General features: G+C 42.3%; 1 protein-coding gene across 2 annotated transcripts in view; it reads left to right on the top strand.

Moving 5' to 3' along the window:
- The first annotated feature begins 1,878 nt into the window (after nucleotides 1-1,878).
- UGGT1 (UDP-glucose glycoprotein glucosyltransferase 1) overlaps nucleotides 1,879-13,438 on the top strand; it is a 46,034-nt gene continuing 34,474 nt past the window's right edge. For both annotated transcript variants that reach the window (XM_079978672.1, XM_079978671.1), the window contains exons 1-11: nucleotides 1,879-2,058; nucleotides 3,639-3,776; nucleotides 4,035-4,117; nucleotides 5,678-5,808; nucleotides 6,783-6,895; nucleotides 7,512-7,686; nucleotides 8,402-8,498; nucleotides 9,721-9,799; nucleotides 10,373-10,473; nucleotides 11,835-11,934; nucleotides 13,002-13,062. In XM_079978672.1, the coding sequence (XP_079834798.1) occupies nucleotides 3,652-3,776; nucleotides 4,035-4,117; nucleotides 5,678-5,808; nucleotides 6,783-6,895; nucleotides 7,512-7,686; nucleotides 8,402-8,498; nucleotides 9,721-9,799; nucleotides 10,373-10,473; nucleotides 11,835-11,934; nucleotides 13,002-13,062 (1,065 nt within the window). In that variant the 5' untranslated portion in view covers nucleotides 1,879-2,058; nucleotides 3,639-3,651. The remainder of the gene's footprint in view (nucleotides 2,059-3,638; nucleotides 3,777-4,034; nucleotides 4,118-5,677; nucleotides 5,809-6,782; nucleotides 6,896-7,511; nucleotides 7,687-8,401; nucleotides 8,499-9,720; nucleotides 9,800-10,372; nucleotides 10,474-11,834; nucleotides 11,935-13,001; nucleotides 13,063-13,438) is intronic.

Genomic DNA, 13,438 nt, shown 5'->3' with positions numbered 1-13,438 from the left:
TTAGATATTGATATGTGAACCATCCTGAGACATCCGGGTATAGCACAGTACATAAATTCAATAAATAAAATAATAATAAGCAATCCAGATTTTATGGCTATATGACCAACAGTCTGCACTGCATATCATATTATATGATCTACAAGGTTTTAATTTTTTTTGTCATCTATCAGGTTGCAGCAAAACGAGCAATGGGAAGCAGGTCAACTCCATTGGATCTTCCGAGAGACCAGCTCATTTTGGTTTCAGTTTGAACAACCTTATGACCTTTGTAACTTACAAAATGGTGCTTGAATTTATTTGTTTCCTCCCCTTTGGCATCATGCATTTTAAACAGTAAGACAGGAATTGTCTTGTGGTGCTTTTTTTTTAATTAATCTGTAAGGGACTGTGGGAGTCTTTGTGCCTGAATAATGGAATGAAAGTGTTAAATAAAGAAAATACAGTGCTATTTTTCTAGAAAAAGAGGTGCCGGAACTCACTATGAACACCTCCCTCATTCTCTTAGAATGGCAATGGTGCCCACCTGAGAGGTGCTGTGAGTTTCAGTGAGTTTCCCCTTTAAAAAGTCCTGCGAAAAAATATAAATAAATAACCACTGATCCTACTTCCAGTGCTCCTTGCTGTCATTGCCACACACTTCCCCACTTGGGTGGGTGAATAATTGGCTGCCTTTTGGGGGCATATCCCGCTCAAGAGGGTTCACAATATCATAAACATATGATATAAGCAAGTGCCAGATATAGCAGGAAGGAGGGGCAGCAAGGGGACAAAGAGGAGACACTACTACAGATGGTGTCCTGTCAAAAAATTAGTTCACAGAAGTTGGTAGTCCCACTGAATAAATCTTGCTGAGGGCTCTGCCACTTGAAAACCTGGGACTGGCTTTGAATATATGGGTGAGGCTTGGGTTGGGTTTAGACCAGATGACTTGACGTATTCTTTTCCACAGCTGGGGGCCCATAAGTAGGCAGAAGGAATGTCTTTTCAAGCAAGGGGTAGCTAGATACTAGGTTTGGGTTCTGTACTCATGCAGACTGTTGTGGGGGATAGGAGATGGAATCAAGTACTGTATCCTGAAAAAGGGTGCAGTTGGGCAGAAGGTCCCTATTGAAGTGATTTATCTCTTTGCTATTAAAGGAGTCTCAAGTCCTGCAGTTTTTTAAACTGGGCTCAGGAAACAATGTTGCAGCGTAGAACAGGGATGCGAAGGAAACGTGAGGCTCTTCAGATGCTGTTGGACTCAAACTCCTACAATGGCTGGAGCCCAGGCACGAGGACGTCGGTCGCTTGTCGTCTCAACCACCTTTGGAGAACAGGTGCCTCCTCCACGATGCAGAACTATGAAAGTGCAGAGCGGCACTGTAGCCTAGCAAGGGCTCGGGAGGACGACTTCTTGCCTGCTCCTAAAGAGGATCTTCCTAGGGCTGGAGCCTGTGCAGTACTATCTAACGCTAGTCGAGTTACCCTGAAACGAAAAAGCCACAAGTCTCTTGCAGCGGACTGTGCGTGTGCGTAGGGTGGGGAAATACTACTACTACTACTACTAATAATAATAATAATTCAGTGGCGAGGTGGAAGCGGGAGATGCTATTATGTCGGCAGACAATAAAGCGGGAAGGGTAGGGTACAGCTTCGCGGTACCGTCGGCTGCCTGCCCCCCCGCTCGCCTGCTTGCAGTTTGCATTCCGCTTCGTGATGGGAACAGCGCCCCTGATGGGCGACTGGAGCGTCGCCTAGAGCGGGACTTTGTTTGCCCATAGCCGAAATGGCGCTGCGAGCGTCAAGGGTTGCTCCCAGACTGGTTCCCTCCGTAGGGCAAAGAGCCGCTTCGCCCCAGCTCTTCCTGGTAGCCGGCGAGGGGCCGGAACCGGAAGCGAGCTGTCAGGAAACCGAAGGAGCCGCGGCGGCTGAAGCAGGAAAGGAGCGTGGCGGTAGCTTACAGGCGCAATAATAATCCGCACGGCGCGAGAGCCCCGGGAGGCGCCCTCTGGCTAAATCGCGGCACCGGCACCATCGCCTCCCCCCCCTCCCCGTGCGGTTCCCCAGCACTGGACGGTGAGTGGGTGCCTGAGTTCCCGGACACCCGCCTCTGAAGACGCCGCCGCCGCCGCCGCTTCTTCTTTTTCGGGCTCTCCTGGGGCGAGATGGGAGGAGGCGGAGTCCATACGAGCAGGGAAAGCGGGGGGGGGGGGTCTAAGGGACTGGGGCGCGGAGAATTCGAGGTGGTTAACCAGAGCAAGCTCGTGTTTCCAGCCTTGCAACACAGCCGCGCGATTTTAAGGCTGCAATCCTGACAGAGTGGGCTCAGATCTAGGTGCTATTGAATCCCGTGGGTTTCACACCCCCCCCCCCAGGTGAGCAGGGTTAGGATTGCAGCCCGAATTCCGGCAACTTTGTGGCGTTGTCAAGGATTCGGATATCTCGAACCGAAAGACAGGCAGAGATGCGGTTGGCAGTTGGGTGTTAATTCGCAGAGCTCCTTTGGATCCTTTTTTTGCTAAAACTGTGCACGGAAAGGAAGATCTAACAAACGAGGGTGTTAGCCCCAGGGCTCTTGGATTCGGTGTTGTTGCGGCAGAGGGACAGGATCGCCTTTCTGAAATCTTACCTGCACAATGGGATTTGTGATTGCAATTGGCATGGTCAGAAGTATCATCATTATGCCTGCGTCGTGGAGTCCCATAAGGGTGCTAAAGAGTAGACCGTGAATGCACAGTAGGATGCATTGGATCAAGGGGGAAGCACTCGTTTTTTAAAAAAACAACACGGAGTAGCAGGGCTGAGAATGACACGTTTCTGCTGAGGATTTTGGAGATAGTAGTTTGGATGATAATGACCTAGATGGACTAGCTCTGACTCAGCAGCTTCTTATGTAATTTCTGCAGTGCTACTTGTTACCTTTACAGTATGAAGTACAAGTGAGACAAATTTGATACGTTTTTGGGAAGGATTCATTTTTCTGAGACCTCTGTTTCTCTACTCTCTCAGGCCAACTTCACAGATGATAGAATTGCCATGAGGCTTTTATATGTGTTTTAATATTGCGCTTCCTGCAATGTAAAATTAGCATTATTCACTTACAAAGTGCCTGCATTTTCTAAGGGCTGTGCATGTATTAAAAGAGAAGTCAATCCCTGTAAATAGACTTACAATCTAATAGACATGATACAGAAGGGGAAACTGGAATCAGGAGGGGAAAATAAGAAACGGGACTGGAACACCTGCTTATTCACTAGCTCATGATAGACTCATAGAATTGTATAGTTGAAAGGGACCCTGAGGGTCATCTAGTCCAACCCTCTGCAGTGTAGGCATTTCAACACGTGTTCCCCCAATACATGTGAATCAGCCCATTACCTCTGAATCAGTCCTAGAATTGCATCTTTATTTTCCCAGATTTTGTTTATTTATTTTCTTATATGCTGCCTTTCTTCCATCATGGAACCCAAGGTGGCACACATTTTATTCTCAGGTGGTTATCCAACCAGGTGCTGCTTAGCTTCAGCAAGGTGGCTTGTGTCAAGATATATACCTTATAACTGATTGCACACCCGCGGATTTACAGAAGCATACACTTGCTTAACTATTTCTGCTGAAATACAATGCTTAAGTTAAATGTCTTCATTTGTTTCCAGGTTCTTTTATAAGATGGGAACTCTAATTGCACTTATTGGAATATGGGTGAGCTTCTCCCTGGTAAAAGCAGATTCAAAAGCAGTGACAACTTCTTTGACTACTAAGTGGTTTTCCACACCTTTATTACTTGAAGCAAGGTAAGCAAGATGGCTAACTCAATGTTGTTGTTTTTAAAAAAAGCAGTTTAAATATGTAATCTCCCATATAATTTGTGTCCCTGTGTTAAATATGAGGGAGGCTTAGACAGTGGCTTGCCTTAAAAATACCCAGTAAATTAATTACTGAATGGAATTTGAATCCGGACTTGTGAAATGCGGTGTCATAGTTTTTTTTAAAATAAACCCCAAAACAAAACTTAACATAATATAATGATTCCTCTCACCTCCTTTCTTCAGTGAATTTTTAGCAGAAGAAGGTCAAGAGAAATTTTGGAGCTTTGTTGAAACCTGTCAGAACTTTGGATCATCCAGTCATGATGGTAATTATTGCTTTGCTTGGTTGCTTTGTAATCAGATAGGGTACTGTGCGCTAAATTCTTTGTAAAGGCTCATTGGTATAAATGACAAACACTTAATACAGCTGTACCTCGGAAATTGAACAGAATCCATTCTGGAAGTCCATTCGACTTCCGAAACATTCGACTTCCAAAGTGCGGCTTCTGATTGGCTGCAGGAAGCTCCTGCAGCCAATCAGAAGCCGCGGAAGCCCCATCAGACATTCGGCTTCTAAAAGAACGTTCGAAAACCAGAACACTCACTTCCGGTTTTTGATCATTTGGGAGCCGAAACGTTCAACTCCCAAGGCATTCAGGAGTCGAGGTACGACTGTAACTTGTTTTTTTCTTTCCATTTGTAGAATAATGCTAAATATAAAAATAGTAAAGATTTTCATTTATGCTTTACACTTTAATGGAAAATGGTAACCAGTCAAAGCTTATGCAGATATAAATTGGCCATTTAAGGCAGATCTGTAGAGCTTAGTGACTGACCAAGCCAAATAAACCTGCTAGCTGCATTTCCCCACTCTCAGAGCCTTTATCTGCGTTGCTGCCTACTTTGGTCTTCAAAAGCAGATATATTTTGACATGCCACAATACATAGTGGACAGCGTTCATCTTGCTGAGTCACAAGTTATACAAGCCTACTCTTAAGGGATGAAAAACTAGGTATAGGATGATACACTCTTTCCTTTCCAAAAAACACTTTTAAATATCTAGTACAAAACACTTTTAAATATCTAGTACAGAAGCCAATCAGACTGGTGGAAGCAGTGACAGTTCTGTGCTTTGCCATTCTGATTGGCTATCATTTCAGTGCTGTGCAGTAAGAAGGAGCCATTTTCTCATTGTGCAGCTGGATATGTATGTGAGAGAGGTGTGAATGCCATGTGGTGTGGCGGGGAGGGGGGAGAGAGAGAGAGCTTGTGTGTATGTATGCTTTGGCCCCAGTCACTGTCTATGAGGGAACGTGGTGTTTTCAGGGGTGGGGAGATGGTTCACCACCTCTTTAGAGCCTAATGACTGTAATTTATAATTGATATGTCTTTGCAAGGTTAACAAGCTAAAGTAACTAAGACACCATTATTATTAATAAAAATATATAATATTTCGTTGTAATAGAATTATGTTATAATATAATAGAACTGCTTACTATTGAGGATATCTCATTAAACGGATCAGACACATTCCAGCAGTGATATCTATAATGCACATGAATTCCAAGTATATCTTAAAAGCAATTATGTGCTTAGCAATTGTAGTAGTGACCAATGAGTATGAATAATCAAGTTCAGAGAAAGAAAGAAAGAGATTTTCTGTATGCAGTGTTATATGGAGGTAGCCTAGGATCACAGTGTTTACCAGCTTGTAGTCATATATTTCCAACTTGATGACTCCACAGAATGCTGATTCCTTGTGTTGTTTTAAATTGTGTCACTTTTTGCATACGGTTGTAATATGAACCACGACAATTATCGCTGATTTTTAAAATCCCTCTGCACTTGCATTAAAAACTAAATAGTTTACTTTATGGGTTGGCAGGTACTGATTATTCCTCTTACTACGCAACGCTGCAAGCAGCTTCCCAGAATCTTTCACCTTTGCAACAGAACTTGTTGAAATTTGCCTTGTCTTTGCGCTCTTATTCAGCTACGGTTCAAGCCTTCCAGCAGGTTAGTATATAGCTTTTGGAACATTTCTGATTCTGATGTTTTCATACAGACAGTAATGCAAAAAGGAAACACTGGGTGTCTCCTCTCCCTGAACTAGCAACCTAAGCCTTGTGTTTGACCATATTACAATGACTAATTTTTTGACAGTGACTGACTATACTGTGTATATTGGGAGTGGTAATATGTTGATGGACCTTATTGAGTTGACAGATAATATCCCCTTCCCTGATTGCTTGCCAGCCTAGACACCAAGGTTAGGTGGGGTGTCTAGGCATTGACAATCTTCCACCTCTTTCCTGGCCACTGCCCAGAGAAGTATTGGGCATGGTACCAGTGCTGCAAAAGTTACCACATGGATATTTATGTTCCTTTAAAAAAACCCCAAAACTTAAATTTAAAAGGAATGGCTTCTCATTTTGCAATTGCAAAGCAAACTGCTTCAGTATCCTGCCCACCATCTTGTTCGCCTACGATTCCTCAATAGCTGCTCACCCAGCATTAATAATAAACACAAAACAAGACTGAGAGAAATAAAAGAGGGGAGAGAGATGGGGGGGGGGGGGGGAGGGGAGGGAAGGAAACAAATAAAGTTGCTGTAAGATTATCCCTCTTTCTCTCATTTAGCTCCAAGGCAGGAGACCTTTCTTGATTGATTATAAAATGGAGTGATCTTTATTTTGTGTGGTATTTGTCTTTGAAAGAATCTGAGAAGTTTATTCTACCTTCCTCGCTGGTATCCATCTGGGCTGGAAGCAGAAAAGCTGTGCAAATGCCCCCATTCCACAAGTCGTGGCCAGTTTTTTTGATGTGATTCAGTGCTGTACTGTTCATTCATATGGATCAAAAATGACAATGCACAGATGAATCTATTAGAAGCAGAGTATCTTGTGATCCTGTTACTATGACCATGATGCCATTTTCCCCACCTCTGAAAAAGGTTGACATCTTACTATAATAGATCCATTTTGATACAGATAGCAGCTGATGAGCCCCCACCAGAGGGATGTAATGCATTTTTTGTTGTACACGGAGAGAAGACTTGTGAATCTGACAAACTCAAAATGCTTCTACAAACAGCTTCAGAAAGGTAGTTTTATTTTGTACCAAGGCATCAACTATGCTGCTTCTTATTTTGTTAAAATAGGGCAATCTGATTCAGTGTTGGTCATTTGTTCTGTATTACATAATTCTATGATTTCATAGTTTCATGATGTTTAAATAATGTTATTGTACACAGCTTTGCTATTTTTTATGAGTTGGTGATTTATAAATATTCTGATTAAATGATTGATTACAATCTTAACATGTTGCTACTTTGGACGTAAGGTCCCAGAGTGGGATGCAATCATAAGATTCTGGGGTGGGTTACAACAATAGATTACAACAAAGATACAAATAGATAAAACTATTACAATTATAAAATGCATACTGTTCAGTTCCATTTGCCATAGCTTTGAAAGTTACAACATTTTAGGAATTTATTCAGTTCCACAATCGTGAGAAGCAGAGCAATAAAGTGCTGGGATTTCCATATGGAAATCTTATTTTAATTCTTCATGAATCACATTTAATGATTCAAGCATTGGAATAAGGACTGTCATAGTTACCTATTTATGTCTCTTCTATATGTTCAGTGTAGTCATAAGCATTATCTAATCTTGTTTAAATACAGTATTTATATTGGGGTGTTCGTCTTGTTCCAGGCCAAAGCCTTTTATATTCAAAGGCGACCACAAATACCCAGTCTCAGACCCCGAAAGTCCTGTGGTAATCTTGTATGCTGAGATTGGCTCTGAGGAGATGTCTAGATTTCACAGACTACTTGTATCAAAAGTCAATGCTGGAGAAATCATCTACATTCTTAGGCATTACATCGCTGTAAGTACTAAAACAATTTTAGGAAAGTCCACATGATTTCCAGTATTTTTCAGGAGCAATATTAGTTATTTAGGTGCCACTTCAAGAATATTTTGCATTGAGTTCTAAAATCGTGTGTGTTTTTATATAAACCATATTGCCAGTTTTTGATTGCTTTCAATATTGCAACATTTGTGTGTTTTGAAGAGGGGTTATCTTTTCTGATTATATTCAAAGATTTATTCCTCTGTTCGTACAAGACAACTGTGAAGCTGAATCTAGACTCACTGTTTTAAAGATCTAGAAGCTGTTAGGTCTCAGTTTGAAGAGGTAATAGATTCAGGATATTTCTGGTTACAGTTCTTTTTATAGTCTTACTGCCCCTTATGACTTTTGTGGCAATGTGCAATGAAATTTGAGGTTCCAGATATGTAAATGCCAGCATGAGAAGCATTGCCAAGACAGCAGGAATCACTACAAGAGCTTCTTAGATGGAAGCTACATTTGTCATCCTCCTACCAGCTGGAGTTCTGAATTGGACTGCAACTTTCTTATCACAGAGAGGGTGGGTGGGTGTTTATAGCTGAGCTGCAACACAGCTGGGCACTTGTTCCAAGTTTAAATCAGGATGGTCCAGCTGCCTGTGATTATGGTCTGGCAAAGTTGGGAGAGATAAACCTAGCAAATGTCTTCTTGTGCCCATGTTACCTTGCCTTTACTCCTTTCTCTCTTGTAGAATCCAAGCAAAGAAAGAGTCTACCTGTCAGGCTATGGTGTGGAGCTGGCCATTAAAAGCACAGAATATAAGGCCAAGGATGATACCCAGGTGAAAGGTGAATTCCTACCTTAAGAGCAGTGATGGTTCCACCATGAACTGGCATATGTTCCAAAGTTGTTTTTAAAATTCTCTTCATATGCTCTCGCTGTTATTCTATTTAGAATTGAATCACTTTTTCAGGGTATATTAGCAATACGCTGCAGTAATCTGAATCATTCGTATTTATTTATATACAACCTTTCCACAAGGAAATTCTGCTCAAAATGGCTTGTAACAAGCTAAATAACAATAAATGAAAACCCACTGAGTAGCAATCACTCTGGAATTGATTGCACGTTGACAGGAGCTGCTGAAGCTAGATTAGGCAACCTTTGGATTGATACTCTTAAGGACTGGAAGGTTCATGCATATATTGATGTACTTTAGGATGAGGCAACTTGCCCAGGCAACCCATTAGCTTCCCTTGACGTGGCAGGATTGTGTAGGTTACCAGTTCAAGCTGGAGTGGGAAGCTTGTCTGGACTTGCTCTCTCCCTGGCTGTTAGCAATCTATGTACCCAATTTCCCCTCAGGACCCAGTTTCAGGGTCTTGCCTCACACTTCATTCTTCATCTTCTGCTTTCCTTGCAAAGCTGCCTAACCTCTTACACACATGTTTAATTTACTCCTGCAGATCCTTTTTTATGATAATAAGCTGTGGTGCATGAAAAGTAGCACATTTTCTAAATGAAGGAAAAACCATTATAATTTTTATCTGTGTTTTGTATATCCTACTTTGTGTTAATCCCTCCCTTCCACCAGTTTGCTGGCTTCAAATGCTACTAGCATGGTGTTGGCTACTAAGTAAAAACATGCAGAGGCAGAATGAGGAGTGTCATCATCGTTCTGTCCTTTTTTGTGCAACAAGCCACTTCTTTAGAAAAAAGTGTTTGATGTTTGCTCCCTCTGGAGCCAGAGTGAGGAGAGTCTCACTCTGAGACTCTTCACAGTGGCAGTGGAGAGCAGCACCAGATTATTCACTGGTTGACAGAAGGAAATGAGTGTCAAGGAATGTCACTGTTCCCCCCTCACCAGGGAATAACCCCATTACACTTTGGTGCCTGTTGTAAGAAATTGCAGCAATTGTCTACTTATCTTAGAAACAAGATGTGCTTGCTGTCATGGCTGTCTGCAGTGCTAATATTGTGTGCTGAAGGCTTGCAAAGCTTGTCAGACTCTTTATGACTGATCATTTCCTAAATGGTATCATAACCAGGAGTTTTTTCATGTTTCTATAGGTGCAGATGTGAATGCAACCGTAATAGGTGAAAATGACCCCATTGATGAAGTGCAGGGATTTCTATTTGGAAAACTGAGGTACGTCATACTCTTGACAAACGTGTTCATTTTCCTTGGCTTTTCCACCTAAAGCATTCCAGAAACGACTTGCAAGGAAATACATAAAGAACATTGCAGGGAGGGGGCTCCGTAATAGTGCACACGTTTTGCTTGTGAAAGGTCCCAAGTTTGGTCCCGGCATCAGCAGGTGAGGATGGGAAGGACTTCTACCTGAAACCCTGGAGAGCTGCTGCCATTCAGTGTTGGCAATCTTGAGCTAGATGGGCCAACTAAACTGTATACAGCAGCTTCCTCTGTTACTTTTAGCTGCATTTTCCGACTAAAGCCTACAAAATATTAAGAAAAGGGACCCAAATCCACATCTATTAAGGGCAGTTGTGCGGGAAGGTAAACAGCATTTCCGTGCTTCTCTGGTTCGCCAGAAGCGGCTTAGTCATGCTGGCCACATGACTGGAAGCTGTCTGCGGACAAACACTGGCTCCCTCAGCCTATAGAGCGAGATGAGCGTGCAACCCCAGGGTCATCCGCTAATGGTCAGGGGTTCCTTTACCTTTAATAAAATAGGTTTCCTTAATTCATTTTTTATTCCAGGCAGTTGCACCCCAGTTTGAAAGAAGAACTGAAAGAACTAAGAAAACATCTTGTTGAAAGCACCAATGAAATGGCGCCCTTAAAAGTGTGGCAATTACAAGGTAAGTATCCATGTTAGACCCCTCTCCTGCAAATCTGAAATGTGAACTTCAACTTCCTAGGAGCTCTTACGCTGCACTTAAGTCCTTATATACACACACTAAAATAAATTTATTATGACTTCGTTATGAAGTGCTCCTGTGTCAGCAGAAGCATCCATAAATGCAACCGTTCCTGGAACAGATAGAAGCACGAAGACACTTTCCATCAGCACCACCCCAAGGCATTTTCCCTTTGTGCGAAGCATTGAGTTGAATGCAGTTGCATTTTTTACATGCCAGCATATTTCAAAGCACAGGTTCCTTCTTCAGCAACCATCTTAAACTTTTGAATTACATAGAATAGCTGAAGTAGTTTCCTCATGGTGCCAGATAGGTACAATATTTCTGCAAACTGCTTCAGCTCTTCTGCATACTTTGAAGAAGAAAACTTTGCCCCTAACAGCATTCACCTGGAGTTCATCTTCTGTGTCTTCAATCCAAAACCCCATTGTGCCTGGCTGGGATGGACTTTGATTAGATGAAGGTGCCCCTCTACCCACAGAGTGATGCCAGCATCAACTCCCAGCTCCTCATTCCACCTGGTGTTAGCTCATGGAAAGCCCCTATAATGGGGTGTTCTAGGGAAGGGACTGAGCCAGCCCCATGACTGTCACTGCTGGATCCCAAGCAGACCTCACTGCTGCCTTGTGATGTCTTTGAGCCAAATCATTGCACCAGCTCCAGGCTGCCACAGTGATTTGCCTGCCTCTTCTGCTGTGGCCAGCAGGAGCAAGAAGGCTGCCAGTGCGGTGACAACACAACCCTGACACTGCCTGCTAGGGCTTTGGATTGCTCTGTTAGTTGGCATTAAGCAAACAAGTTCCTCCTTTTGCATTCTTCTTATTTCAGTGCCTCTTCTTTCTTTTTTTGCCAGTTGCATTCTTCGCAGCTGCATTATAATTACGGCTCATAGTTGCATTATATATAAGGTGGCAAAAGACTGCAATCCTGAACACACTTGGGAGTAAGCCCCATTGGATGCAGTGGCGTTTTCTTCTGTGTAAACCTGCGTGGTAAAATTCCCGAATCCTTCTGATTCATTTTCAACTGGTGAATGCTTCTCAGCATTATATCCAGTTGTATGAATTGTGTACTCTGCTAAGAACAGAACATTGGTGGATGCGCTAGCTTGATCCAGGGATGCCCTTACGCATGAACTCTGCTTCAGCCATGTGAGCAATTTCATTAAAGTGTGTGAGAGGAATAATTGGGTGTTTAAGAGCTTCAAGAGATTAGGCTGATCTTGGCACCTAGCAGAGTTAAGCTTTATAATGTTCCAGGTTTGGAGGACTGCCTTATGATTAAACTATTTTCAATTTTAGATCTGAGCTTCCAAACTGCTGCCCGTATTCTGGCTGCTCCTACGGTGGATGCTTTGATGGTCATGAAAGATCTAAGTCAGAATTTTCCCACAAAGGCTAGGTAGGTAATTCCTGCTGCTGCTGCTAAGCAAATGTAAATTATTGTGCTGTTTACTTTGGTGAAAGTGATCAAAGATCTCGGAGTAGATTGGGGATCCTGGTTGTTGAAACGGAAACAAACTACTTTGGCCCCCTTACTTGTGGGGAAATGGTTGCCCCAGTGTGGTCCATCCAGCTTCCACCAGCTAACTGATAGTTTGGCAACAAGCAATTGTGGAATTAGATCATTTAAAAAGGGAAAACTTGCTTTTCAACATCTCTGCTATAATTTTGCTCCTAATACCTTGAAAACTTTAGTATGAATTGGCAGTGAAATACCCCTTGCATATTTGAAAATATTAAATTTGGCCACCTTGGAAGTTCAATGAAAATGCAGGGTGTTTCTCTGATAAAGTAGAGACAATTTGACAGCAGAAAGAATTCACATATACAGAAAGGTGCTGGAGGTGGAGAAAATGCCTGCGTTCAGCCAGGAATAAGAAAACCATTCATAATCGGTTTGTGAGCAACGGGGGCAGGAAAGACATAACCGGGCAGCTATACAGCCAACAACAACCTGCACTGATCATATCTTCAGTGAGGGGGGCAGGCTGTATCAGAAAAGTCAGTATTTCTGCATCATCGGTACTACAGCATTTGTAATCTTAAGTGCATATTAGTGTTTTCTATTAAATAAGAGATGTTAAGTTCATAGTTGGCTCAGATTACCTATCTCTTTTAAGGGATAATAACTTCCTCCTGGTATGTGTCCTTTTGGATTTAAAAGCTGAAAGCACTTAATTCTTGTGCAACCATTTTAGGCACAAATTTTGAAGATGTCAAACTTTGTAGGGTTTAATATGTGGAGTCCCCCCCCCCCCATTGATTGCACTAGAGAGCTTAAATGAAATAGATTAATTGTTGTCCTTGCAGTTGCAATATTTTCTGTACTGTATGATTTCCAATATCTGCTTACTGGTAACAATTGTATGCCCTAGTTGGACATGTTGGAGTGGAACAGATATAAAAACAAAAGAAGAGGTAGGACAGGCAATTAATGATAACATGTGACTCTTTTGGTTTCTGTAGGGCAATAACAAAAACAGTTGTTTCTTCAGAACTCAGATCAGAAATTGAAGAGAACCAAAAGGTAATTGTATGGAGCCTTATTGTATTGGAGCCTCTTGGCAAAATAGGGATTTGAACCCAGGTCTCCTGGGCTGACACTAGCCATTAAGCCACACTGCCTCTCTGTATTTAAAAAGTACATTTTATCGAGCTCTAAATACTTTGAAATGCTGTTCTTCTTCCAGAATGTCCAGAATGTTTTGTTGGTTTCTGGTTGTACTGTTGTACTAGCTACAGCCTAGGGCAGAATTTGGAAGAAAGGTTCTTCATCATATCATAGAACCACAGAATTGTAGAGTTGGAAGGGGCACCAAGAGTCATCTAGTCTAACCCCCTGCAATGCAGGAATCTCATCTAAAGCATCTAGGACAGATGGCCATCCAACCTCTACTTAAAAT

Source organism: Podarcis cretensis (genome assembly GCF_951804945.1).
Source record: "Podarcis cretensis genome assembly, chromosome: 5".
Taxonomy (NCBI): domain Eukaryota; kingdom Metazoa; phylum Chordata; class Lepidosauria; order Squamata; family Lacertidae; genus Podarcis; species Podarcis cretensis.
This window is presented reverse-complemented; position numbering and strand designations above follow the sequence as displayed.